This window comes from Trachypithecus francoisi, unplaced genomic scaffold (genome assembly GCF_009764315.1).
Source record: "Trachypithecus francoisi isolate TF-2019V2 unplaced genomic scaffold, Tfra_2.0 Lachesis_group2, whole genome shotgun sequence".
Taxonomy (NCBI): domain Eukaryota; kingdom Metazoa; phylum Chordata; class Mammalia; order Primates; family Cercopithecidae; genus Trachypithecus; species Trachypithecus francoisi.
In genome coordinates, this window is record NW_022681465.1 from 10199244 (window position 1) to 10226901 (window position 27658).

Genomic DNA, 27658 nt, shown 5'->3' on the forward strand with positions numbered 1-27658 from the left:
TTGTTTTTTTGAGATGGAGTCTTGTTCTGGTGTCCAGGCTGGAGTGCAGTGTTGCTGTCTTGCCTCACTGCAACCTCTGCCTCCTGGGTTCAAGTGATTCTCCTGCCTCAGCCTCCCTGGTAGCTGGGATTACAGGCGCCCGCCACCATGCCTGGCTAATTTTTGTATTTTTAGTAGAGACAGGGTTTCACCATGTTGGCCACACTGGTCTCAAACTCCTGACCTCAGGTGATCCACCCGCTTCAGGCTCCCAAAATGCGTGGATTACAGGCATGAGCCACCGCGCAAAGCTGGGATGACTTTCTAAATAATTGGCTGTCATGCAGTTTGAGATATATGCTACTGTCTTATGTTCATAAGAGTTTTTTTTTTTTAATGGAGCCTGACTCTGTTACCTATGGTAGAGTGCAGTGGTGTGATCTCTGCTCACTGCAACTTCTGCCTCCTGGGTTCAAATGATTCTCCTGCTTCAGCCTCCTGAGTAGCTGGGATTACAGGCGTGTGGCCCCAAGCCAGGCTAATTTTTTTTTTATTTTTAGTAAAGATGGGGTTTCACCATGATAGCCAGGCTCATCTCAAACTCCTAACCTCAAGTAATCTGCCCACCTCAGCGTCTCAAAGTGCTGAGATTACAGGCATGAGTCACTGTGCTTGGCCAAGAGTTCATTTTAATATGTTTTTAACATACACATTTGAACTCAGATTTTTTTTTAAAATGTTTTCCATGATTATTAGAATATAAATGCTAAAAACTTGCCTGTAGTTACTTTACTATATCTTGACATTAAGCATTGTTGCTTGCCTTATATTAGCAGGCTTCTTTTTTCCTCTGACCTGATTGGCTTGAGGGTCACCTGAATTGCTTTTAATAGAGTACTCATTGACTACAGAGGACCACTGGAAGCCTAGTGGGGCTAGTCAAACTAAATTACAAACATGGCTTGGTTTTATAGTCCTAAGCTGCCTTTTACAGTTTGAAAAATTGAGCCAGTTTTTCTGATAGCAGTTGTGGCCAAACTACTTTTTTTTCTGAGTAATATTTTGTACTCTATAGAATTTTTTTTTTTCTGTGAAATTTTACTTTAAATTTCCTTGATGTCTTATCAGTTTCTATATATTCTGTAGCTCAGTAATTGAGGTCATCTCTAGGTGCACCGTATCAGTTATCTATTGCTGTAAAACAAACTGTCCCAAACCTTAGTGGTTTAAAACAACTACCATTTTATTTGCTTATAATTCTGGGGTCAGCAGTTTGGGCTGCGCTCAGCTGAACTTTTCAACTGTTGGGCTTGCTTAGGTCACTCAGCTGTTTTACTGGGACTTAATGATCTAAGATGGTTTATACGAGATGCCTTGGTTCTCCTCCTTATGGCCTCTTATCTTCTAGAAGGCTAGTGGGGCTTCTTTACATGGTAGTCTCAGGGCAGCATTCTAAAAGGGCAACAGAGGAGGCTTGCAAGCCCTCCTCTGGGCTCTGGAACTTAGGCAGCATCACCTCTCTCCAGGATTCACAAAACCAGCCCAGATGAAAGGAATAAGGGAAAAGGACTAGAGTTTGTCACCAAATGTTTAAAATCTGTAACAAACAGTTAGGATTATTGCTGATGGCAAGGAAGATGTAAAGGGGATATTTTGGTCCCAACCTTTCAGAATGTAATAGCCTGGAGAGTTCCTTAGTAAGGTGGTAGTTAGGATTCCTCTTTTGATTCAGGACATATTGCAGACTATATTTTCTAGGGGCCATGCCAGTTTAATTTAAGTTTGGAGCTGCTGGGTCAAGGTCTACCAGATTGACCCTTCTCAGGTTTTCTATGGAGGAAAAAAGTGATTCCATTAAAATAATGGATTTTCCAGTGGCTAAGAGTTCAGAGGTGTTTGAGTTATCTGAATAATTCTGAAATCATAAACATGGACTAGGGAAGGAAAGATAAGCCTCTTAAGAGAGGAAAAGGACAAAATGGTCCTTGGTATCACAATATTTGATGCATTTTCTTGTATGATTACTAAAGGAACCATACTTCGCCTTTCTGGGTTTGTTGAGAAATGAATACACTTTTGGTATATTTGCAGTTAGCATCAAAACTTGATTTGCTTTCTGAATGAAAAACTTCTTTTTTTTTTTTTTTTGAGATGGACTCTCACTCTGTACCCATGCTGGAGTGCGGTGGCTCAATCTCGGCTCGCTGCAACCCCCACCTCCTGGGTTCAAGCCATTCTCCTGCTTCAGCCTCCCGAGTAGCTGGAATTATAGGCGCACACCATCATGCCTGGCTAATTTTTGTATTTTTAGTACAGATGGGGTTTCACCATGTTGGCCAGGCTGGTCTCAAACTCCTGACCTCAAGTGATCCGCCTGCCTTGGCCTCCCAAAGTGCTGGGATTACAGGCATGAGCTACCACGCCTGGCCAAGTGACAAACTTCTATAAAATTTATAATAGGCCTCTTTGTCTTACATATGGCATCCTGAATATCTCTCAGCCTTCATTTCTTTGTGTTGTCATTAGACTTGTCTGGAGGAGCTTCTCCTCTTTTCTGATTTGATGATTCTATTAATTTGTGTGAGTTCAGGTGTCAGCTAATTACATTTTTAGACGTGTGTAAAATAAGGATACAGAAATTCTTAGAGTTGGACAGAGTTTTTAACCTTTGGTAAATTACATAAGTTTAATGCATGGCCTTTGTCAAGTATTAGACTGCTTTTGTCTTTTTTGCTTTCTGCCTTTCTGTTTCTAGGCCATTTTCAAAAGATAGGCTATGGATAGGTAATTTCCATATAGTTTTGATGGTATTTGATGCCTAAATAAGATATATAATACAAGTATATAAATATGTATAGGTTCTCTTATAAATAGAATTTCACCATAATCACAAATAGTTCTTTTGGAGAAACTTGAGATTTTCATCCAAAAAATTATGATTTATTTTTCTGGCTGTTTTTTTTCTGAGACTTAGTGTAAAAGAAAAAATTTTACCTTATTTTCCTGATTTTAAGTGTTCTTTGGAGTAATTTTATGTACTTTTTTTTTTTTTTAATAGGGAAAATTTGTTGGCAGATTGTTTGCAGGGTTGTTTTGTGGTGACATGCACATTGTGTGCATTCATCAGCCTGGTGTGGTTGAGAGAGCAGATAGTCCATGGGGGAGCACCAATTTGGTTGGAGCATGCTGCCCCACCCTTCAATGCTGCGGGGCATCACCAAAATGAGGTAACTCCCCTTCCCCAAAATTGATTTTACTATTAGGTAGGTCATGAGAATTATTGTCTCTCTCTAAGACTCAAATTCTTGACTTCCATGTCCCTCATAAATGTTCTTTTGTTATTACAAAGGAGGGCAGTGGAAAGGTTTGGGTGAAGATGAAGAGAGATGTGAAAAATCAAGAAAGTGTTGTTATAACTTTGCCTCTTAATTTTCTAGCTAGAGTAGGAACAGCGTTAGGGGGTATACTAAAGTCCGTGTGCACAATCTTACCCACTGAGCAGAAATTTGAAAACATTTCCTCAAGTGTTTGATAACACAATTAAGTTGCATATATGTATATATGTATGTGCATTTTTTAAAAAATGTATTTTCATCCCTGATGCTGTCAGTAAAGACAAAGGCTGTCCTATAAGGAGCACTACAGAATGATGTTTTTTTTTTTTTGAGACGGAGTCTCGCTCTGCCGCCCAGGCTGGAGTGCAGTGGCCGGGTCTCAGCTCACTGCAAGCTCCGCCTCCTGGGTTTAGGCCATTCTCCTGCCTCAGCCTCCCAAGCAGCTGGGACTACAGGCGCCCGCCATGTCGCCCGGCTAGTTTTTTGTATTTTTTAGTAGAGACGGGGTTTCACCATGTTAGCCAGGATGGCCTCGATCTCCTGACCTCGTGATCCGCCCGTCTCGGCCTCCCAAAGTGCTGGGATTACAGGCTTGAGCCACCGCACCCGGCCCAGAATGATGTTTTTAAGAGAGTCAGGTTTGTTAACCATTTTCTGTAATGGTTTGTGAGCTGTTAATCAGCTAAATTATACTGAATGAATATGTACACTTTGAAGTGAGGTTATGTTCCTATATACTAAAATTGATCCCACATCGGATACATTTAAAAAAGATGTCTTTGAAAGGTTTTCTTTTTAAAAAGAGTTTGGTAGAGTTTATATTTGTTTTCTAGTTTTTTATTTGTTTTGTATTTTTGAGATTGGGTCTTGTTCTGTCACTCAGGCTGGCGTGCAGTGGCATGATCCCACCTAACTGCAGCCTTACAACCTCCGGGCTCAAGAGAGCCTCCTACCTCAGCCTCCTGAGTAGCTGGGACTACAGGCACAAACCACCATGCCTGGCTAACTTCTTAATTTTATGTAGAGACAGGGTCTTGCTGTGCTGGCCAGGCTGGTCTTGAACTCTTGGGCTCAAGCAATCTGCCTGCCTCCACCTCCCAAAGTGCTAGGATTACAGGCATGAGCCACTACACCTGGCCTAGTTTGTTTGTTTGTTTTAGCAAGAATAATGTGATTTGGAAACAGAGCAAAACAGACAAGTGGGTCTAAATTTCTGGGCTTTTCTGTGATTTTAGGCTCCAGCAGGAGGAAATGGTGCAGAAAATGTTGCTGCTGATCAGCCTGCTAACCCACCAGCTGAGAATGCAGTGGTGGGGGAAAACCCTGATGCCCAGGATGACCAGGCAGAAGAGGAGGAGGAGGACAATGAGGAGGAAGATGACGCTGGTGTGGAAGATGCGGCAGATGCTAATAACGGAGCCCAGGGTAATGGCTGCTTGTGTGTCCTCAGTCTTCAGCACTGCAAATCTGTTCTCAGCTTGCATTGAGGAAAAGGGCTGTCGTTTTCAAATTTTAATGTTGTGAAGTTCTATTTCTAACTTATATTTACTTTATCTTGGCAAACTGGTATTTATGGATGTACATATACATAAATATGTTTTTTTCTATGAAACAGCATGTTTTTTAAAATCCTTTTTAAACAGGGACTTTTTTAATAGGATAGATAGGAAGAAATTATTTTTAAGTTGGATTAGGTACTACTTTTTTTAAAATAAAGGACTTTGGTACAGATTTACCACATTCATTTGCTTCTCTCTCCATGTCCGTTGAGTCAGTGCAATTTTTAAAATTGAAAAAGAATCTTGAAGTGTATACTGTAGACAAGGTGCCATCCAAATAAATCAGTGTCTCATTTTCTAGCAGTGTAAACTCTAGCATATAAAATAAGATCCAAGACAGGAGGTGGGTAGATCACCTGAGGTCGTCAGGAGTTTGAGACCAGCTTGGCCAACATGGTGAAACCCCATCTCTACTAAAAATACAAAAATTAGCTGGGCGTGGTGGCGCATGCCTGTAATCCCAGCTACTTGGGAGGCTGAGACAGGAGAATCACTTGAACCCAGGAGGCAGAGGTTGCATGTAGCTGAGATCATGTCACTGCACTCTAGCCTGGGTGACAGAGCAAAATTCCATCTCAAAAAAAAAAAAAGATCCAAGACAGAGTCTGCCAGTCAGCTGTCGGTCACTCACTTCCCCTCCTCTCTCCCACCACAGTTTTTCTGTCAAGCTTTGCACTGTCTCTAGGTCTACTTGGCATGCCTGATACTTGATTGACTCTTTGTGTCAGGCACTCTGTTAGACACTGAGCATGTAACTGTGACCAAAACATTAGACTGCTGCATTCCTGGAGTTTCTGGTTTAGTGAAAAAGTAGGAAAGACATGTTGAGATAAGTGTTGTGCAGGTTGCTCTGAGGATGCCGTTGGGGAGAGACCTATTTAATTAATTTACTCTTTTTTTGAGACAAGGTTTTTGCCCTGTCACCCGGGCTGGAGTACAGTGGCAGGAACACAGGTCACTGCAGCCTTGACCTTTTGGGCTCAAGTGATCCTCCCACCTGAACTCCCCAAGTAGCTGGGACCACAGGTGTGTGCCACCATGCCCAGCTAATTTTGTTTTTGTTTTTGTTTTCCTTGGTAAAGATGGGTTCTCCCTGTTGTCCTGGCTGGTCTTCAACCCCTGGGCACAAGTGATCCTCCTGCCTCAGCCTCCCAAAGTGCTAAGATTACAGGCATGAGCCATTTTGCCCAGCCAAGACCTATCTTAAATAAGTTTTCCCAGGTAGCTCAGAGTACCTGGTATTTGAGCTGAGACCTCTGAAGGATGATGAAAAGTGGCTTGTGTATTGGTAACAGGGAGCCTTTGCAGGGAGAGGTCAGAGGCTCTGAGAATACAGCTTGCTGCTACCTTTGGGTCTGGCTATTATTTCTCTCTCTTCATCTAATACAGTAGCTCCTAACTATTCTTTCTCCTTCCGTTCTTGCTCCACATAATTCATATTACTCTGCTGCCTTTAAATCTTTTAGTAGTTTTCCCTTTACTAAAGATTAAAATCCAGACTCCACATTCCTCTTGTATGATCTGATTTCTGTCTTTCTGCTACCCATATTGTTACTCAGAATGTCCTAGTCCCCTGGTTTCCTTTTCTCAAATCTGCCAGATTCTTTCCTGGCTTAGCGCTATTGAATTCCTCTCTTTCACATAACTCTGTTTATTCCCTTTCTAGCATTTATCTCAATCTAGGATTACATTACTTTATATGTAGTATTTATTTATATGTATGTTTTTATTATTCTTTGTTCCCTGACAAGCAAATACTCGGTGTGGAAATATGGCTTAGCTTCTCAACAACAGCTTACAAAGTACTAAGTTTTACTATTTTTAGTGTATTTTTTTATTATTTATTATTTTTAATTCAGATTCCATCAGTAATCTTTAAATTGCAATTATATTTTCAGATGACATGAATTGGAATGCTTTAGAATGGGACCGAGCTGCTGAAGAGCTTACATGGGAAAGAGTAAGACCTTTTTCTGTCAAGTATCCTGGTGTTTTAATCCTAAAATATATTTTAAACTTTGTTATATTTAGATGTTATGGTTACAGTTGATGAAAAGTTACTAGAATTTTCATTCCTAGTGAAAGTTAAGTGATATCGTTTGTGGTGAAAATATTGTGATGTTGGTGGCTTTTTTTTCTCTCTTACAAAACCTTGCTCCATTTAGGAAATATTTTACCTGAAATTGTGGACTTTTGAAAAACAAAATAACAATTTAAATAGTATTTTCATGCTTCAGTTGACAAAATAATACAGTTGTATTATGAAGTAGTCTTAATTAGCTCTATATCTTCAGTAACAAATCCAAGATGGAATTTTTTTAGACTTTATAAATCATGTAATTTTGAGTAAAAGGAGACTCAAAATATAAAACTGTCATTCAGAAACAGAAATTTTTTTATTTTCTGAAAATGATAGGAAGTAATGGAAAGTTGTGGATGGAGGACTATGTTTAAAGATATTGAAAGGAAAATGAGGCTTTTCATAAATTAGAATAGAAAGTTCTGTTGAGTCTTAATGTTTATCATTTTTGTTTATTTTTAGATGCTAGGACTTGATGGATCACTGGTTTTTCTGGTAAGTGAAACTAATTAATTAATTAATTAATTAATTTTTATAATGGAGTCTTGCTCTGTCGCTCAGGCTGGAGTGGAGTGGCGAGATCTCCGCTCACTGTATCACCTCTGCTTCCTGGGTTCACACCATTCTCTTGCTTTAGCCTCCCAGGTAGCTGGGATTACAGGAGCCGGCCACCACGCCCAGCTAATTTTTTGTATTTTCAGTAGAGATGAAGTTTCACCGTATTAGTCAGGATGGTCTCGATCTCCTGACTTCGTGATCCACCCGCCTCGGCCTCCCAAAGTGCTGGGATTACAGGCATGAGCCACCGCACCCCGCCAAAGTGAATTCTTTTTAATAACAGAATTGGAGTTGTCTTAGTGATTCAGAAACTTCACATTTATAGGATGTAGTAAAGGTCAAGATGCCTTTTGGCTTTTGATTACTTTATATGTTGAAGATTGTATGTTTAGTGTGCTGAAAATATTAAAACATAAAAGTAATAACTTTTTAAAAAATTATTAAATATTTGATTTTTAGTAAAGAAAATAAACTTCAAAGTTAATGGTAGTTAAAAAGAACTTGGTCTTCTTTTAAAGTTCCATCTTGCAGTGTTTATTGCCTGTACTGGTGGAAGCAAAGTGGTTTTGCATATTTACACAGTTAGACACCCCAGGCTGATGTTAGGTTTTCCTGTTTGCTGAACCCCACCTGTCTTTACCTAGGAACTCTGCCTTGTTAATAAAGGTTGCAACTCTAAGGTGAGAGCAATTCTTTAAAGAACTTGTTCTTTAAAGAAGAAATGATGCTGTTTTCAGGTCCTGTAATATGAAGTTATTTGCCATTTGAGATTTTTAAGTAGCTTAAGATGACTTTGGCTGCAGGTAGCAGAACCCCTACTAGTTGAAACATTAATAAAACAGGAAGTCCGGAGGAAGAATGGGCTTGAGGTTCTTGATCCGTAAGCCCAACAATGTCATCAGAGACCCGGATATCTGCATCTATCTCCTTTGCTGTCCTCAGTGTTGGCCTTCTCCTCAGGCTGGCTCCAGATGTTAACCAGAAGAGGATGTTGAATTTAGCAGTGTGTAGATTTTTAGGAACATACCTGGTATAATTCCACAGTTTAGTGGGAATGTGATGTTAATGAGCTTCTAGTCATGGTTTGATCACAGTCAGTATAGAAAGCATTATTTGGCCACATACTGATTTATATTTATTACCCTGCCAGTTCCTCATAAATGATGGACAGAAGTCGTTAAGGTAGTGGTGTTGACTCAAACCCATTTGAATTATTGGAAAAACCTTTGACAGGATGAATTCATTATTTTAGTAAAAAATATTTAATATGAAGATGTGTGCCAGTTATTGTGATAGGCACTGGGGAGTTCAGTGATGAATGAGGCAGGGTCCCTGTTCTCAGAGATGCTCTATAGTGTGGTGGAGAGAAATGCACATGTAAACAAGGAACGTTTTGGAGACTCAGTGACAGAAAGTGTGCACAGGACACAAGGGGCACAAAAGAGAGTTTGATTAGGTCTTTCTTAGTGGAATGGAGTTTGTCAGCAGGAGATTTTCAGTGAAGATAACTTAGAGGTTGAAGCATAAAATATGTTCGGGATAGGGAAAATTTAGGAGCCCTTAAGGCAGAGAGGTTGAAAAAATTGAGCCAACATGGTGAGAAGAAATGTAGTAGTCATTTACAAACTAATTACCCTTCTTGCTGGTTGGATTTGTGGAAGATTAGGGGACCTGAACAGAGAAATCCTTTTTTTGGACAAAAGATCTTTCGAAGGATCATTTAACCTGATGGTTAGGGAAGGTTGTGAGCATGAATGAATGGACTTGGGCAGTCTGGTCAGTGTCAGCATGGGGCATAGCTAAAGTGTGTGCAACATGGCTGAAGGAATAGGCAGACAGCTGTCACCTTAGAGGCGACAGTATGTAACTGTGGGAGGTGACCAGATGGTCAGGTGAGACAGGACAAAGAAAATTAGCGCACCGCAGGGAGTTGGGGGACCAGGGGAGATCAAGCTAGAGTTTTCCAAAGGAGAGGTAGCCAGGCAGTAGTGGCCTTGTAGGTGTCAAGAAAGCAGAGTGGATGTTGAAAGAAACACTGCAGTTGACATTAACGTGATGTTTACAATTAATTTGGCTTTCAAATATTTCTCCATTTGAAATTTTCGGTGTCATTTGATTTAAATAAAATTTGATATTTATGAAAATCTATGTAATCTGCGTTAGATTATTTCTAAAAAGGAAGTATTTATAAATGAATTTGTTTTTTCTACATGTAACATTTTTGAGTTGTATTAGGCTTAGTTGTATGAGCTAGCTAATGAAAAATGAAAGTTACATATTATGTCTAGATTGAAATCCCAAAACAATAGAGGGAAAATTTCAATCTTAGCTGTTTTTAGTATTTGGTTCTAGCTAAATAAGTGGAATAGTCCTATTAAACATATATTAAATATGAATTGAATATGCTTTATTGATGCTTTTTTCCTTTAGGAACATGTCTTCTGGGTGGTATCTTTAAATACACTGTTCATTCTTGTTTTTGGTAAGTTGTGTTTGTGCTTTTTTTTTTTATAGTATTATGGTAGGAATTTAGTTTTGTAGGAGCTTTGTTATAGATTTATTATTTTTTTAACATAAGAATAAATACTAAGAGGTATATGAAAATAGTTTCAGATTCAAATACTTGTATAGATAGGCCGCAGACAGACAGATACTTTCCTAAGCAGCAGTGACTGCAGTTACCTACTTGTCTCTCCTTCTGTTGGGCATTTCTGGTTTGTTTGTTTGTTTTTTTGTAGAAGCTGGTTTTAGACTGACTTGAGAATACACAGTTTCCCACTTCTGGAATTAGTTTTATGCTGATTGCCTGTGTGCTCTTCCCTATGGTGGAAGATCTTGTTTTCATCTGTCAAAATCCTGACCATTGCCTTCTAGAGATCTTGACTTGGGAGCTGTTACCAGAGCTGGGTATAGGCTTGTGGGAAGACAGTAAGCCTTCCCCAAATGTGAGTGCCCCTTAGAACCAGATTCCAGCACATGCAAAATCACTTCCAAGCACTTCTGTGGGGGCAGCTGTGAGGATTCTTTGACAACACACGGTGGTCCCTCCCATTGGTAGTAATTAGAGAAAGAAAGGCAAGGTTGAGGAGACACTGTTGACAGAGGTTTTTCTCCTTTCCAGAAGAGGTAAAGAAAACTAAGTTGAGTAAACCAAGGCCTTAGAATTCAGTTTCTGTATCTCTGAGGGGTGAGGAGGTAGAGTCTGATAGAATGGGGTTATTGTTAGGTGTCCTATAATTTGTGTCTCAGAGACCTCAGGCAACATGTCCCTATATAGGGATAATCTGTGAGAAATTCCTTCCTTAGTACATAGGATTTACCCCTTAGTTCTGCTGAAGAGGATGAGTAGAGATTTCCCAAGGCTTCTTCCACCAAATTGCAAGTAATTTGCTCTGTTGGGTTCTACATTGTGACGTGTAAAGCAGATGTCTTTAATAAGAAGCCATGTGGTGTAAGGGGCTTTGAATATTTGGACTGAGGATGAGACCAAAAATTGATTTCTGTATATTATGTGTAAAAGAGGAAGAGAAATTTACTTGTATTTTGTTAACAGTATTTCGGATATTTCCACTGATTTCTTAATTTTTAGTAGATACTCACAAAATTGCAGATTTAATAGGAAGCTCATTCTTTGTTCCCCTTGCATATGGGGGTGTCTGTATGTTATTCTGCATTTATTTTTCATTATGTGAAATAATTCATATATAGACTGAAACTGTTTTGATCTTGATTGTATTTGTTTTTGAGAGAAAAAATGATCTATAGATTTAGGTCTTTACTCTTGCAGAAAGGCTTAATGCTAAATTAATGTTCGTAGAAACAGGTCACATTTAAAACATGAATTATACAAATAAGAACTCTAACTTACAGAAATCAAATCTAAGTAAAGCTTTTTCTAATCCAACCTCCTGAGCTTATACTGCAAAAAGAATTTTCTTAGTAAACTTATGTTTTTTATATAGTTAGGATCTTTTGGACATGAAACAAGTTTTCTTCCATTAGGAACATACTTTTTCTTTTAATCATTGGGATTAAACACCCTCCTGTTTTTTTCCTGCATGGGTTGCTCTGTTGGTAAGTTTTCTGTAGGCAGTGTTTTGACTCTTGTGGTCATACGCTTTGCAGAAATATAATTTGACAAAGCTGTGGTCTTCCGGTAGAAGGTGACAATCCTGAGAAATTGTCCTTAATTTCAGGATGCCTTTCCATTAGTTTGTGTGTAATGGGATGGAAATCTGGTGTCACAACTGGTGTTTAAGGTTAATAATTATTTAATACCTCTGCAAATAGAGTTAAAACTTACCCTTCCCAGGGGCCTAGTTGAGTCGTCTCCAGATTGGGATATGAGAGCAAAATAAGCAAAATTCAACATACAGCTTTTTTTCTTACCTTTTTAAATTTCTTCTGCTTTATATTACACACAATATGTTAGTAAACTAATACATATATATATAATTTATAAATAAATTTAAATACATTGGGAATACACGTTCAGAAAGATTCCTACCCATGAAATAGTGAGAAAGGGTTAGAGGCCAGATCCCTAGTAGGTTCACTCTGACTTTTGTGATTGAGTTTCCCACTCCCCTGGTAATCTGTGCTGTCAATTTATTTCTACCATAAAGAAAAGATAACTGCATTTTATTATTAAGAATGAAGTAAAATTTAGCCAGAAAGACTTGAGGAAAAAGAAGACTAAAAATTCTTACTATAAAGATTTTAAAAAGATTTTCATACTTAGCTATAATGCCATTATCTCACCTTACAAAATTATTAGAATTTAATATTTTCCAACAATCCATCATATTCAAACTTTCTGGGTTGTCCCTTGGATACCATTTTGCAGTTGGTTTCTTTGAATGAAGATCCAAATAAGTCCACGTATTACTTTTAGTTGTTAAGTCATAAGTTATTAGTCTTTTAATCTAGAGTACTCTTCTCTTTGCTTCCCCCAGCTCACCCTATTTGGCCATTGATTTGTTGCTGGGATTAGGTTAACTGTTCTTGCAGCATGTCGTGTTTTACATCTGTCCATCTGCTTCCCGGATGCCCTCTGCCTTTATCCTTTGTCTCCCATATTTCTCTTAAACTAGAAGTCAGATCTAAGGGCCTTAATTAGATTCAGGTTCAATACATCTGGGACAAATCCATCACTGGTCACACTGTGCCTATTAATAGTGTATGTGAGGAGCTGAGATACTTATGTTGGATTATCCACTTTTATCACTGGATTCAGGTTATATCAACCTGGGCCTCTAATCTTAGGTTTTATTTTTCCCTTTACCATTAGAAGATAATCTCTTGGGAGTGATATTTTAGTGTCTTACAGTGTTCCATCAACCTTCCACTTAATGATTTTTGTTAGCTCTTGATGGTCCTTGCCATAATCACTTACTGTGTTAGAGGTGGCAAAATGGTGATTTTTAAATTGTCATTTTTTACATTTTTTGGCTGACTTTTCTGTAAAGAAGAAGAAATTCTTATCAATTTGGGACTATTCCGTCAACCTGAACCTGTTTGTCCAGGACAAGTAGGACAGATGCTCATTTTTTTCCCATTAATTTTAGTTTTCAGAATAAGGAATTGGCACATTAACTATTCCAGTTGGTGTGCTAACTGCTTCCAGAACTTGAAAGTGTTTTCTTTGATGTTGCTTTTTCTCTTTTCATGATCATTATTTTGGGCTTTTCCTTTTTTGAGCATCATAAGCTCACGGATTTGTGTATGTTCAGTGTTTTTCCATCAGTTTTGGTCATTATTCTTTTTGATGCTCATATTCTCTCTTTGGCCTGTTTTCACAATGGTTTCTTTGTTGATTTGGCATGGCCTTATTAGACCTTAATAACTTGGTTGTTCTCTAGTTACAGAGAATGTCCTAGGCAGTATATTTTTAGCCTAATTCTGGAATCCGTCATTTCTCCAAGAAGCCCTGGTCCCTTTTAGTGGCGGATTGTAGTAGGAGTGTTCATTGTTTTGATGTTGAAGTTTTCATTGAGTTTTTTCCCCCCTTTTAGCATTTTGCCCTTACCATATTGGTCATTTCTCCCTTGTTGGTTTGGGATTTGAAGAACACGTGAGTATAATACTTTTACAAAATTATTTTCATTCATTACCCCCAAATGTGATTATTAATCAATCAATCAAATAGTATTCTAAAGAGTTACATCATTTCTTAATTGGCATTATGCAAGGGAAAATAGTTAGGCAATACCCTCTCTCTTTTTTTTTTTTAAATAACAGTGGCTCAAGAGTTAGTGGTCTTATTGCCAGCTAATGAAAATGTGCTCTGAAATCCATTCAGCTGGGTGGGCCTGAGGCCTCCTGGGGGAAAGTTTCCCACAGGCTGATTTTCCATCCATCTCAAGAACTTGTATGTTCACTTCTTTCCCCTTCAGCAGGTGCCCCCTGCTGAATTTAGAAAAGTAACAATATATCAATCAATTAAAAAAGGATAGACTATTTTGGAATGATGGGTTGTAGTGTTTTCTAGAGTGCTTTAGTTTTGACATTTTATCAGTATTCTCCAGAGTTAAATAAATTTTGGAAGGATTATTATTTCTCTGTTGGGTCCGTAGAAGACTTTAGTCTTTTAAGGAAGAGCTGACTGTCTGGGATCATATGCTCAGTTTGTATATATAAGATCTGAGAGATCACATTCTGAAGTGTTCTAATATTTAGTATACCTCTGACTCTCACTGGTTGAATGCAAGAACTTGAAAGATTCAGATAAGTGTTTTGAAAATGTTTGACTTTCCAAACTATTGCCACTTGCTATCTGAAACTCAGGAATCAAAAAATACTGATAGGCATTGTTTGTTACACTTTCAAAATTCTTTCAGTAAGTTGAGAATGGGACAGATTTGCAGAGCAAGGGAAACTTGAACAGTTACTTCTAGTAGTAAGAAATGAGGTGGCTAAAATGAGGGTAGTCACCACCAGCAGTGTGCTCCTGCTTTCAGTGGTTAGCCTTTAGCAGATCTGCTTTCCAGTGAGAGTAGAGGGCAGGCTGTTGTATTACAGGGCTTTTGTTTTTATAAAATATAATTCACTCTACTGTTATTTTGTCTCCTTGGGTAAAGTGTTACTTAATTTTTCTTCATTTTTTAGTAATAAGTAACAGTCAGTGAGAGAATTTGGTTTTCAGAGATGTCATCCAAAGGAGATTTTACAGTTGTTTTCTAGTTATAAATTGTCTCGACAATTCTCTTCAGTCATTTTGATTGTTTAATATGGGAAAACTGGGGTGTAGGACATGTCGTAAAATTAAATTTTATTTAGTTTTTTCTTATTTCCAGGTCCAAGCATCTCATTTTGAAGGCCTAATCACAACCATAGTTGGGTATATACTTTTAGCAATAACACTGATAATTTGTCATGTATCCTTTAATGAACCAACTTGGGTGTTCACTAATGTTACTCATACCAAAGAACTCTTCATTAATGGTAAAACTTGTCTCTCCTTGTCCTCTTAGTAAAAGTTGTTGGTATTTGCAGTAAGGGTCAGTGGACAAAATGTGAAATAAATTAATTCTGTCAAAAAATACTAAATGTTGGCTAAGTTGTTACCTGTTTCATTGTACCTTTAAATACTCAGTTTTTCCTTGACCTGATGCTGTAGGGCTTGGCAACTCTTGTGAAATTTCATAGATCTCGTCGCTTACTGGGAGTCTGCTATATTGTTGTTAAGGTAATTCCTGTTATAACTTAAAATTGGAAATGATTTCTCCTACATTTGGGTGATACCGATGACCTTTATCCTTTATTTTCACTTAAGGTCTCTTTGTTAGTGGTGGTAGAAATTGGAGTATTCCCTCTCATTTGTGGTTGGTGGCTGGATATCTGTTCCTTGGTAAGTTGAGTATTATTGTATAATAGCATAATTTCAAGGCTTCAAAAAAGGAAGTTTCCAGCATGGGTTCTTTTTAAAGGAAAGTAAATATTTGATAATTTGCTTATTCTTTTGGCAAGTGTGTCTGTATAGAATCTTAATGTTAATTTTTCTTAAGTACCTGAGTTTTTGAGGCTTTGTGCAAATTTTTTATGTCAGGACATTTTGGATGGAATCTTTCTATTAACTAGTGGAGAATTTTATTGCCCATTTTGCTCTCTTAAATTTTTATAGATAATGCCAACACATTATATACATAGAGTGATTTGATAAGGAAACTATCTTTGTAGTAATAAATTTAACCCTAATCATTTGATTTAACTAAGATGCTCAGTCCTGATTATAATCTTTAATTGCTGTTAGTAATAATCAGTTTTTGATTTTTTCAAAAATGTTTTATGTATGGAAAAGCCGTCTTTGGTTCTGAGATAACATTTACCCTCGCATACCTTACTTATAAAACTTCTCAAGAATGCAGACCTGTAACCAAGAAAAGAAGGTTTTATATTCATCAAAAATAGTTCTTTAATAGAATCAATATTAATAAAGCTTTTACCAACTGGTTTATATCGTTCTTTGTATTTGAAGCAGTAGCCAATCTTGTTTGTAGTTCTATGTCACCGTGGAATGACGTTAAGTGAACTGCAGTTGTAGAAATTGTTCCTTGCATGCATATTGATTATTTCCTGGAAGATGAAAATGTTAATTTGGCAAATGTAGGGGGCACAGACCTCTCTTACCTGTCCTCTTTTGGCTCAGGAAATGTTTGATGCTACTCTGAAAGATCGAGAACTGAGCTTTCAGTCGGCTCCAGGTACTACCATGTTTCTGCATTGGCTAGTGGGAATGGTATATGTCTTCTACTTTGCCTCCTTCATTCTGTTACTGAGAGAGGTGAGTCCACAGGGAAATGCCGATGCTATACATTTGTAAAAAGGACTTTTGCTTTCACCACCAGTCATGTCTCAAAGGCTATGATGATTTCCTACCTGAATCATATTCTCTACTATTTTATTCTAAGAGGGAATAACTTACAGGGGACTTTGACTTAATTGCTTTTAACTTTTTCAGTTGTTTGTCTCCATAATTGGCAAGTTTTAATATTTCTAAGTTTGAAAGATGATTCAACTGAGGAAAAAAATAAGAGTACTCATTTTATCATACTTTGTATATACTTTAGCCATCCTCTAATACAGATTCTTGGAATTTGGTGTGATGTGAGTGTGTCTCAGACCTCAAGGAACTGTAATGATGGAAATAACCAAAAGGATATGGTTTTGCAGGATTGGATATTTCAAGTCACTTTGATTTAGGCACCTTAAGTATAGTATTACAATGAGGGTCCTTTATGATTCCAATTCACTGGCCTGATGGGTTACCTTTATTTATTTATTTATTTTTTGATACTGAGTCTTGCTCTGTTGCCCACGCTGGAATGTAGTGCCATGATCTCGGAACCTCCGCCTCCTGAGTTCAAGCGATTCTCCTGCTTGAACCTCCCAAGTAGCTGGGACCGTTCCCGGCTAATTTTTGTATTTTTAGTAGAGACAGGGTTTTACCATGTTGGCCAGGCTGTTCTTGAACTCCTGACCTCAAATGATCTGCCCACCTTGGCCTCCCAAAGTGCTTGGATTACAGATGTGATCCACTGTGCCTGGCCTGATACCTTTATTAATCCTATTTTTGGAATCTGTTTCTAAGTGATTTGAAGATGATGAAAGCAGATGAGTATTTCATTAATGTACATCTTAAGCTCAGTCGTTCCCCAAATAGTGAATACTCACTGTGTGCCGGACACTATCCTGTATTGTGGGGTATCAGTGAGAAACAAAGGCACAACTCCTGTTCTCCTCAATTTTATAGCCTGAAAATGAATACAGCATTGAAAATGTCAGCTTACATGGAGACTGGTGATGGAGATGTGCAGGGTGTGGAGGAGCAGGTTGACAATTCCAGTGGGAACGGAACACAAAAGCACAAAGACTGAATGCTGCTCTTGGTGTACTTTGTTCTTTGAAAGATTGGAGGAAGAGGAGGAGGGGTCAGGGGCCAAAGCATTCTCCTGAATCATACAGTATAATTTCAGTAAATTCTCTTGGTAACTAAAGCTTTCGTTCTTTCTTTGAAATAAATGATTGAGAACTGAAGCAAGTACAGAAATGTGTTTCTTAAAAATGTAATTGTATGTGAACTCCAGATTACTTCATTAAGTGAATAAAATGCTTCATAATGATTTTTTTCATTTTGTCAATGTGGTGGTTTTTGTTGATATAAAATTTTAGTATTTGGAACTTAGAACCTTAGAAATCACACACTGTAACCCCCTTGTTTAGGAGATGGAGAATAGAAGTTTGGGCAGATTAGACGCGTTACAGAGGGTAACTCAGTGAGTTTGGATCACATAGGACTAGTACCCAGACTCCTCCTTTACCCCATCACCTACAGCCTCTTGGGTGATGATTTTCATTCACAGGGGGAAGGCATAGATAGTAAAATGAAGACACTGAGGCTGTAGGGTTTCTTAATTAAGATAACTCTGTGGAAGTGTAAGACTGAAATTCAGACCTTCTATTTAGGACATTTATAAATTGTAACATAACCCTTTTATGATAGTAATGGTTGTATTTATTTTTCATCTCAGAGGTCTAGATTTCTTGACACATTTTGACCCAATGAGTGGTTTTTTTGTTTTGTTTTGTTTTGTTTCCAGTGAATGCTGATGTCAAAGGACATCATCAGACACAGGGTAGTTTTCATAAAGATTCTGGTTTAGGAACTTACTTTCCTAGGAATACCGAATACATTTTCTGGGGCCCACTTTAGTTGCCAGAATAATTTTAAGTGCTTATTTTTCTGTTAATGTTTTAGCTCATATATAGAATTTGAAGACATTGGTGAATATTTATAGTATTTAAAATGTATTTGCAGGTACTTCGACCTGGTGTCCTATGGTTTCTAAGGAATTTGAATGATCCAGATTTCAATCCAGTACAGGAAATGATCCATTTGCCAATATATAGGCATCTCCGAAGATTTATTTTGTCAGTGGTAAGAAGATGTTTCCATTGTTTTTTTGAATAAAGTATGCTAACCTATAGTTTTGTTTAGGTTTTTTTTTTTTTCCAGTTCTCAAGCGGGCTGATAAGAGTATATTGAATAATACAGTTATCTAAGCCTGTGGTATTCAGTTGTCAAGTAGCTGTTTTATTGGTTACTTGGTTAAAATAAATATATAAAAAGATATTTACTAAGAGGAAGATGCTTTCTTGTTCTATCATAGTATAATTCAGGGGTCCCTATCCCCCATGTTTTGGCTGGGTACTAGTCCATGTCCTGTTAGGAAATGGCTGCACAGCAGGAGATGGGCAGCGGGCAAGCAAGCATTACCACCTGAGCTCCACCTCCTGTCAGATCAGCCTTGGCATTAGATTCTCATGGGAGCGTGAACCATATTGGGAACTGTGAGTGCGAGGGATCCAGGTTGTGTGCTCATTGTAAGAATCTAATGCCTGATGATCTGAAGCAGAACAGTTTCATCCTGAAACCCCTTGGAAAACTGTCTTCCATGAAACTGGTCCCTGGTGCCAAAATGGTTGGGTACCACTGGTGTGATTGATTGCTGAATTACGGTTGTCTGAATTATGTTTAATTTGCATTGAAGCAATGGAGACTTATTACTGGCTTGTAAATTAAACTCTTAACAGAAGCATGTCATAGTTTCCCCACCTGGAAGAAGAAATTACATAGTTAAATCTAATTTCTTTCTTTCTTTCCTTTCTTTCCTTTCTTTTTCCTTTCTTTTTCCTTTCTTTTTCCTTTCTTTCCTTTCTTTCCTTTCTTTCCTTTCTTTCCTTTCTTTCCTTTCTTTTCTTTCTTTCTTTCTTTCTTTCTTTCTCTTTCTTTCTTTCTTTCTTTCTTTTCTTCTCTTTCTTTCTTTCTTTCTTCTTTCTTTCTTTCTTTCTTTCTCTTTCTTTCTTTCTCTTCTCTTCTCTTCTCTCTTCTCTTCTCTTCTCTTCTCTTCTCTTTCTTTCTTTCTTTTCTTCTTTCTTTTTTTGAGATGGAGTTTTGGTCTGTCACCCAGGCTGGAATGCAGTGGTACGATCTCGGCTCACTGCAGCCTTCACCTCCGGTTTCAAGTGATTCTCGTGCCTCCACCTCCCAAGTAGCTGGGATTACAGGCGCCCACCAGCACGCTCAGCTAATTTTTTATAGTTTTAGTAGAGACGGGGTTTCACTGTGTTGGCTAGGCTGGTCTCGAACTCCTGACCTAGTGATTCACCCGCCTTGGCCTCCCACAGTGCTGGGATTACACCCAGCCGTAAATCTAAGTTTTTCTAAAATAAAATTCTTAAAGTAACATTATGTCCTTTGAAAGCTTTTGTAGCCATTTACATGAGGTCAAGTCTTAGATAGCTGTTACAAGTGATTTATTAAGTTGCAGGCATTTCTGCTGCTTCATTTTAAGTTTCTATCTCATTTCTTAGGTAGCAAGTGGTGATTATCCTTTGTGGCTTCCGTTTTAGCATTTGTGTCCTAGATGGGAGGTCCTTACAGGAAGAAGGGCAGGCATCTTAGGAAAACATTTTTATACAAAATGACTCAGGGATAATGTGTAGAGTGGGAACCACTTGGGTTTTGAGTAGATACAGGCCTGGACTGCATGTTGCTTGACTGTGTTCAGAAGTCTGCCTGTCTTGCACAGGAGTGATTGACTCTTATAGTGGTGTCATACCCTGTTTCCTTCTGCAGATTGTCTTTGGCTCCATTGTCCTCCTGATGCTTTGGCTTCCTATACGTATAATTAAGAGTGTGCTGCCTCATTTTCTTCCATACAATGTCATGCTCTACAGGTAAGTTTTAAAAATTCAGAATAGCTTTACTAATTTATCTCTGTTAGGGATTTGATATTCAGATTACATTAAACATTAAAAACACTTCTTACAGATAACTGGAAATCATCTGACAGTTAAATATTGCCTTATTCTACCTTTTTTAAAATTATTTTTTAAATTAAGCTTAATGTTTAAAAAATTTTCTGGACCTTTTCCACTTTGCATAAATTTTGCCTTATTCTAGATCACATAAGCATTAGTAGTTGCATTTTCTAAAGGAAGATGTTTATTTTTTCTGCACATAAAGTATACATTTACACAGCATTAAAATGTTTTACCATACCTAAGGAGAGTGTATTAGCATCATCTTTATTTTGAAAAGGATATTATGAAGAATAAAGCCAGAGTTGCACGTTTAATTATTAAAAATAGGGTACAAAGCTTGTAGATAGAAAATCTTTTTTGCTTTAAAATCTTACGTGGGCTAAGGCTGGGCGCGGTGGCTCAAGCCTGTAATCCCAGCACTTTGGGAGGCCAAAGCGGGTGGATCATGGGGTCAGGAGATGGAGACCATCCTGGCTAACACGGTGAAACCTCATCTCTACTAAAAATACAAAAACAAAATTATCCAGGTGTGGGGGCGGGCGCCTGTAGTCCCAGCTACTAGGGAGGCTGAGGTGGGAGAATGGTGTGAACCCAGGAGGTGGAGCTTGCAGTGAGCCAAGATTGTGCACTCCAGCCTGGGTGACAGAGTGAGACTCCGTCTCTTAAAAAAAAAAAAAAAAAAAAAGGGTTGGCTGGGCATGGTGGCCCACGCCTGTAATCCTAGCACTTTGGGAGGCCAAGGTGGGCGGATCACCTGAGATTGGGAGTTTGAGACCAGCCTGACCAACATGGAGAAACCCTGTCTCTACTAAAAATACAAAAAAATCAGCTGCGCATGGTGGCACATGCCTGTAATCTCAACTACTTGGGAGGCCGAGGCAGGAGAATCACTTGAACCCAGGAGGCAGAGGTTGCGGTGAGCCGAAATCATGCCATTGCACTCCCGCCTGGGCAACAAGAGTGAAACTCCATCTCAAAAAAAAAACTAAAGCCATCCGGAAACCTACCACTACCGGTAATCTCTACCACTCGTTCTATATGCTCTTTAGGGATTTGTGTTATCCCCATAGTCGTTATCCCAATTGCAGGCAAATTGGATTCTTTCCTCAAGTTTACTTCTAATAAGTCTTTAAAGTATTGTCAATTCTAATTTCTTAAAATCTCTTACTAATGTAACTTGATTTGCCATTTACTAACTAATTTAGGCCTTCCTCTTGCTCTCCATTCATCTGCAACACCTCTGCCTCTAGATTTTCTAGAACTTTGATGATCTTACCCCTGTGTTTAAAAGTTGTCAGCATTTCCTCTGTAATCTATGTGATATCTACACCATTTAGAATGAGATGCAAGGCTTGGCATAATCTCATGTTGCGTTTTCAACATCTTGTGTCAGCATTGACTGACTTGAATTTTTTTAATTGTGCTATACTGCCATTGAGGCTCCCCTGATTTACTTAGCTGTTTGTCTTTTTCTGTCTGTTTACAATAATTTTCTTGTCCATGTTTGAGTGGCAAGCATTTGATATTCTTTTTAAAATCCAGATTAAGGTTTTTAAATTTTATTTTTTATGAGAAAGAGTCTTGCTGTGTCATCCAGGCTGGAGTGCAGTGGTGTGATCATGGCTTACTGCAGCCTCAACCTCCTGGGCTCAGGTGATCTTCCCACTTCTGCATCCCGAGTAGCTGAGAGTACAGGTGCAAGCCACCACACATGGCTAATTTTTGTATTTTTTGTGGAGACCAGGTTTCACCATGTTGCCTGGGCTGGTCTTGAACTCCTGAGCTCAAGTCATCTGCCTGCCTCAGCCCCCCAAAGTGTTTAGGATTACAGGCATGAGCCACTGTGCCTAGCCATCATTCCATTCTTTAAAATCGTCTTCATCATTGTATTTCTTTTTATAGCATTTGTTAAATTACTTTACAAATACGTATTGTTTTATCCAAGATGGCTGAAATCATGTCTTATTTAGGTGTTTTTGTCTTTTTTTTTTTTTAATTTAAAAAAATATTTTGTGGAGACAGGGTCTGACTAGGTTGCCCAGCTGGTCTTGAATTCCTGGCCTCAAGCAATCCTTCCACTTTGGTCGCCCAAAGTGCTAGGATTATAGGTGTGAGCCACTGCGCCTAGCCTCTTATTTGGATCTTAATGCTTTGCATAGGAACGTGATTATTCAAAGATAAAAGCTTTATTGTACACAGAGTAAAATCTCAAATTTGTATTTTATTAAATTAGAATTGGAAAATACTTATATCCTGATTCTTTAAAGTAGCAGAAAAAATACCAGTAAGTAGTTTAAAATGCAGCATCAGTTTATGACTTTTAAAATCGTTACTCTTTTGTGATAAAACTTTATTTTTCTACACTTAGGACTTTTATAGATTTGGAGGATTTCTTACCTTTTAGTTCATGTGTAGTGTGTATGATTCCAGTCATAAGAGAACCAGGAAACACACACAGGTTCAGCTTTATATGTTGTTGGGATAAACCCATTGTGGTGATCAGTTATACATAGAAGGTTAGCAGAGTTTTTGTGCTATAGCAGTATTTAGTTCATTCACCAATTAAACAAAATCGAGGGCTCTTATATGCCGGGTGCTTTTCAGTGTGCTAGGGACATAACAGTGAAAAAAACAGAATCAAGAAAACATCCTGCTCCAGTAGAGCTTACATTTTAATGGTGGAGATAGATATTAAAATAGATGAAATATACAGTGATGCCAGTGGTCGTAAGTGCTATGGGGGAAAATTCAAGTTGGGAAAAGGGATAGAGAGTGGGCAGGATAGGATTACAGTTTAGGAGGAGTGACTGGTAAAGACCTGAGGGGGTGACAGTTGAGGAAAGTCCTGAAGGAGTTGAGAGAGTGAGCCACGTGGATCCCTGAAGGCAGAATATTCTTGCAGAAAGTAGGTGCAGTGGCACCCAGGTCTGTTTGATTACCTGCAGGGAGGCAGGTTTGTCTGTAGTAGAAGGAGGAAGGCAAAGAATTGGCCCTGAAGTCAGAAAGGTCATGGAGAAAGAGTCTTGTAGGACATAAGCACTTTGGCTTTTACTTGAGTGAATTGAGGAGCTCTTGGAAAGCTTTGAGCAAAGGAGTGATCTAACTTAGGTTTAAAGAGGATCATTCTGACTGCTATGATGAGAGGAAACTGGGTTGGAGTGGCTGGGTCAGAAACAGGAAGCCAGCTGGGAGGATAATATGGTGGTCCTGGTGAGAGGTGAGGGTGGCAGAGATGAAGGGGAGGTAGCGGTGGAGGCCATGAGAAATTTTTAGGTTATTGTTAAGGTACAGTCAAAAGGATTGTCTAGCTGTTTGGATGTGAGGTGTAAAAGGAAGGAGTGACCTTTTGTGTAACATGCTACTAATGTAGCAAGTGAGGAGAGAACCAAGACCTACCTATCAGTTTAGCAAAATGAAAGTCATTGGTGACCCTTATCAGAAACAATTTGGTGGAGTTTGTGGGGAAAGCCTCACTGAGGTGGAGAGAGAATGAAAGGAGGGGTAATAAAGACAGTAAGTTTATTAGACTCTTAAGAAGTTTTGTTGTAATCCCATTAAATAGTAGTCACATGCAAAATACAAGTCACATTATCAATCCTGGCTCTTTCAGTGATGCTCCAGTGAGTGAACTGTCCCTCGAGCTGCTTCTGCTTCAGGTTGTCTTACCAGCGTTACTTGAACAGGGACACACAAGGCAGTGGCTGAAGGGGCTGGTGCGAGCGTGGACTGTGACCGCCGGATACTTGCTGTGAGTATGAGCAGCTGACTTCTTGGACGTGCATGTCATTTGTGACTATGGAATAACCTTTCTGGAAAAAGTATGTAGAAAAATTAGTTTAATGAAAGACAATTTAGTAATACTTGCAAGTGCATATGATACTTCTAAATAAAAAATTTTTTTTATCATTGTCCATCCTTTCATGGAGAATATATGCATTATTTTTGCCCTCTTATAGAAGTTTGCTGCTGGTCCAGCTTTCATGGAGTAAATGTCTTTTTTTTAGTGCATTAAAAACAAACCAGTTTACCTTTATTTAGACCAACTAACTTACCTTTGTTTAGTGCTCATAACCTGGTAAATGGGTTCTTCTCAGATTTGATTTCTCAATCTTTTAGTGAACATGTTGCATTTGTTTTCTTTTTTCAAGCTTTATATATTCTATATTTATTTAAAAGTTGAATCTTTAAAAATTTTTCAGTTTGGCATCTTGTAGGTATCTTAAAGATGAAGTACAGATTTGGTTATATTTGCTTGAACATCTGTCCTTCTCTAACTGCTTCCTCCCCCAGTCTCATTTTTGACTTAACTGATTTATAGCTTGGAGGTTTTACAGATTTATAGCTTGTAGCTACATGTTGCAGTAGTCATCTGTAGAGAAGATAAGTTTTTCTTTCCCTCCTGTAGATCCTTAACAATATTGTACATTGTAAGTATGCACTTACACCTTGTGCTTGTAAGTACTTACATTTTGTACTTACAAGTGTACTTGTAAGTATCTTGTACATTGTACTTTTTTCTTTCAGTTGTTGATTTCTTCTCAGATACTGGCTGAAGAAAACATAAAATAGGTTGAACTTATGGGGTATTCTACAAGTTAATTAGCATTAAATTTAGAAAGGTTTAATTTAAAGCAGGTACGAACATTTAGACCAAAATGAGGTAATAGTGTACAAATTCTGTATTGTACATTTTCTGCCCTTAGTAGTAGATATGAAGAAAATGGCCGGGCACGGTGGCTCAAGCCTGTAATCCCAGCACTTTGGGAGGCCGAGGCGGGTGGATCACGAGGTCAGGAGATCAAGACCATCCTGGCTAACATGGTGAAACCCCGTCTCTACTAAAAATACAAAAAACTAGCCGGGCATGGTGGCGGGCGCCTGTAGTCCCAGCTACTCGGAGGCTGAGGCGGGAGAATAGCGTGAACCCGGGAGGCGGAGCTTGCAGTGAGCTGAGTTCGCGCCACTGCACTCCAGCCTGGGCGATGCAGCGAGACTCCGTCTCAAAAAAAATGAAGAAAATGAGTGTCATGTCTGCCATTTTATTGTGACCTGAAGTAAGACTTGTTACTGATGTAATTTTTGCACAGGGATCTTCATTCTTATTTATTGGGAGACCAGGAAGAAAATGAAAACAGTGCAAATCAACAAGTCAACAATAATCAGCATGCTCGAAATAACAATGCTATTCCTGTGGTGGGGGAAGGCCTTCATGCAGCCCACCAAGCCATACTCCAGCAGGGAGGGCCAGTTGGCTTTCAGCCTTACCGCCGACCTTTAAATTTTCCACTCAGGGTAGGTACTATACAGACTTAATCACATATAGAGGTTTTTTGTTTTTTTGTTTTTCAAATTGCTGTTGAGAATTGGTGCTGTTAGCATGCAGTCCTCTGTATAGACATGTTCCACATTTTATTACCCTCATTATGTAATGTAAATGATCAGGTAAGTTTATCAAATTTTAGAGATAAGTCACAGAGTTGGGATTCCCTCGGCTCTTGCTCCCTATTTAAGAGGAAAAGACTATAGTAATTAAGAAACTAACGTTATTGATACATTTCAACAATGTGTCAGGAACTAGAATGGGCATTTTGATGTTCTCTCATTTAATCTCCACTCAAATACTGTAAAAGTATAGGCGATAATTTCATGTTTATAGCTGAGGAAACTGAAGGCAGTATTCGTTAAGAATGTGCCTATTCCATGTTCTTTAAACTAGCAAGTGATCAATCTTTGTGCAACTCAGAATTTTGTCAGAAATGTAAGCTGATGACTGCTATATGATTACAGTGAAGTCATCCTTCATTTATATCAAGTCTGTTATTTTTAAATGCCCTTTAATAATGACATGGGCTTATGAGTCTGATCATTTTAAAACGTGGGCAGGTTATTTAACCTCTCAGCCTCACATTTCTTTTTTTGTAAAAATAGTCATTATTATACCTTTGTATATTACTGTAGGTTACATGTTCAGTCATTCAGCAAACATGTCTTAAGTGTCTATGATTGATATTTTCAGTGTCTGTGAGGATATAGAGAGCATACACGGTCTTTGCTCAGAAAGAGCTTACAGTCTAAGAGATGAGAAAGGCAGTGGCAGATTTGGGTTCTCATGCTGGATGTTTACAGTGGGTGCTGTGACTCCTTCAATCAAGAACCACGCGTTCTTAATATGGGCCCAAAGGAATCTTCCTAGAATAGGTGGTGCCTGAACTGTCTTAAATATTGAGAGACCGGGCAGAGAGTGAAATAAAGGAAGTGGGAAAGACATTCCAGGAATATTTCAGGACTAGGGCACATTAGGCATGGTGTGCTTGGAATTGCAGATAAGGGAGTTGTGTTGTTTTGTTTTTGAGACAGGGTCTTGCCCTGTTGCCCAGGCTGGGGTGCAGTGTTGCGATCACGGCTCACTGTAGCCTTAATCTCCTGGGTTCAGGTGATCCTCCCACCTACTCAGCTGTCCAATTAGCTGGGACCACAGGTACATGCCACTACACCCAGCTAATTTTTATATTTTTTATTGAAATGGGGTTTTGCTATGTTGCCCAGTCTGTTCTCAAACTCCTAGTTCAAGCAGTCTGCCTGCCTCGGCCTCCCAAAGTACTGTATTACAGGTGTAAGCCACTGCACCTGGCCTAATTGAATATATTTAGAGGGTGAGGTGTATGTCCAGGAGAGGTGAGGAACAAGGGGAGAGATGAGGGGCCACCGGAGTGGTGAGGGATAAGGTTGGGAAGAGGTGAAGGACAAGAGGAGTGGTGGGAGGAACCAGATAATGGAGCACCTTGAGCACCCTCTGCACGAGTCCACACTCACTGAATTGTTCTACTCCTTTACCCCCTTGAGGGGTGTATCTCTTCCTGATTCTGTGGCTTATTCTAGAGGACTTTGCTGCATAACCCTGAGGAAAGCATGAAGGTCATCTTTTCCTTTATCTCTTAATAGCAGACCTCATAGTCAGCTCCCTTTTTTTCCCCTTGGTCTTTACTCAGCTCTCTCGCCTCTCCAGAGACAAAAAAAAGGCCTTCTGAGCAACAGTTACTTTCTGGCCAGATCAGAGACAGTATCAATAAATGACTTTTCAGGCAGTTAGAGCTGACAAAGCCGCGGAGTCTCGTGGGTTTTGTCATCTGTCCTTTTCAGGCTTCCCTCCAGAGCTCTGCCCTCTGGTCTTGTGGAGATGAACCTGGTAAGCTAGCAGGCAAGCCACAGTTGCTGCCTTTCTGCTCAGGGAAACTGGTTTCATCCTCTCTGTGTGATCACTTTTTATCTGCACTTCTGTATTAATCTGTTTTCACACTGCTAATAAATACCTGAGACTGGGT

At 38.8% G+C, this 27658-nt stretch overlaps 1 protein-coding gene across 3 annotated transcripts in view; it reads left to right on the forward strand.

Moving 5' to 3' along the window:
• The window catches only part of MARCHF6 (membrane associated ring-CH-type finger 6), an 83202-nt gene that overhangs the window by 33614 nt on the left and 21930 nt on the right, over nt 1-27658 (forward strand). For all 3 annotated transcript variants that reach the window (XM_033178792.1, XM_033178794.1, XM_033178793.1), the window contains exons 6-19: nt 3038-3206; nt 4550-4739; nt 6772-6833; nt 7416-7448; nt 9942-9993; nt 13526-13584; nt 14807-14887; nt 15130-15198; nt 15286-15360; nt 16159-16293; nt 18328-18447; nt 20149-20249; nt 23947-24084; nt 25424-25628. In XM_033178792.1, coding sequence (XP_033034683.1) covers nt 3038-3206; nt 4550-4739; nt 6772-6833; nt 7416-7448; nt 9942-9993; nt 13526-13584; nt 14807-14887; nt 15130-15198; nt 15286-15360; nt 16159-16293; nt 18328-18447; nt 20149-20249; nt 23947-24084; nt 25424-25628 — 1489 coding nt within the window. The remainder of the gene's footprint in view (nt 1-3037; nt 3207-4549; nt 4740-6771; nt 6834-7415; nt 7449-9941; nt 9994-13525; nt 13585-14806; nt 14888-15129; nt 15199-15285; nt 15361-16158; nt 16294-18327; nt 18448-20148; nt 20250-23946; nt 24085-25423; nt 25629-27658) is intronic.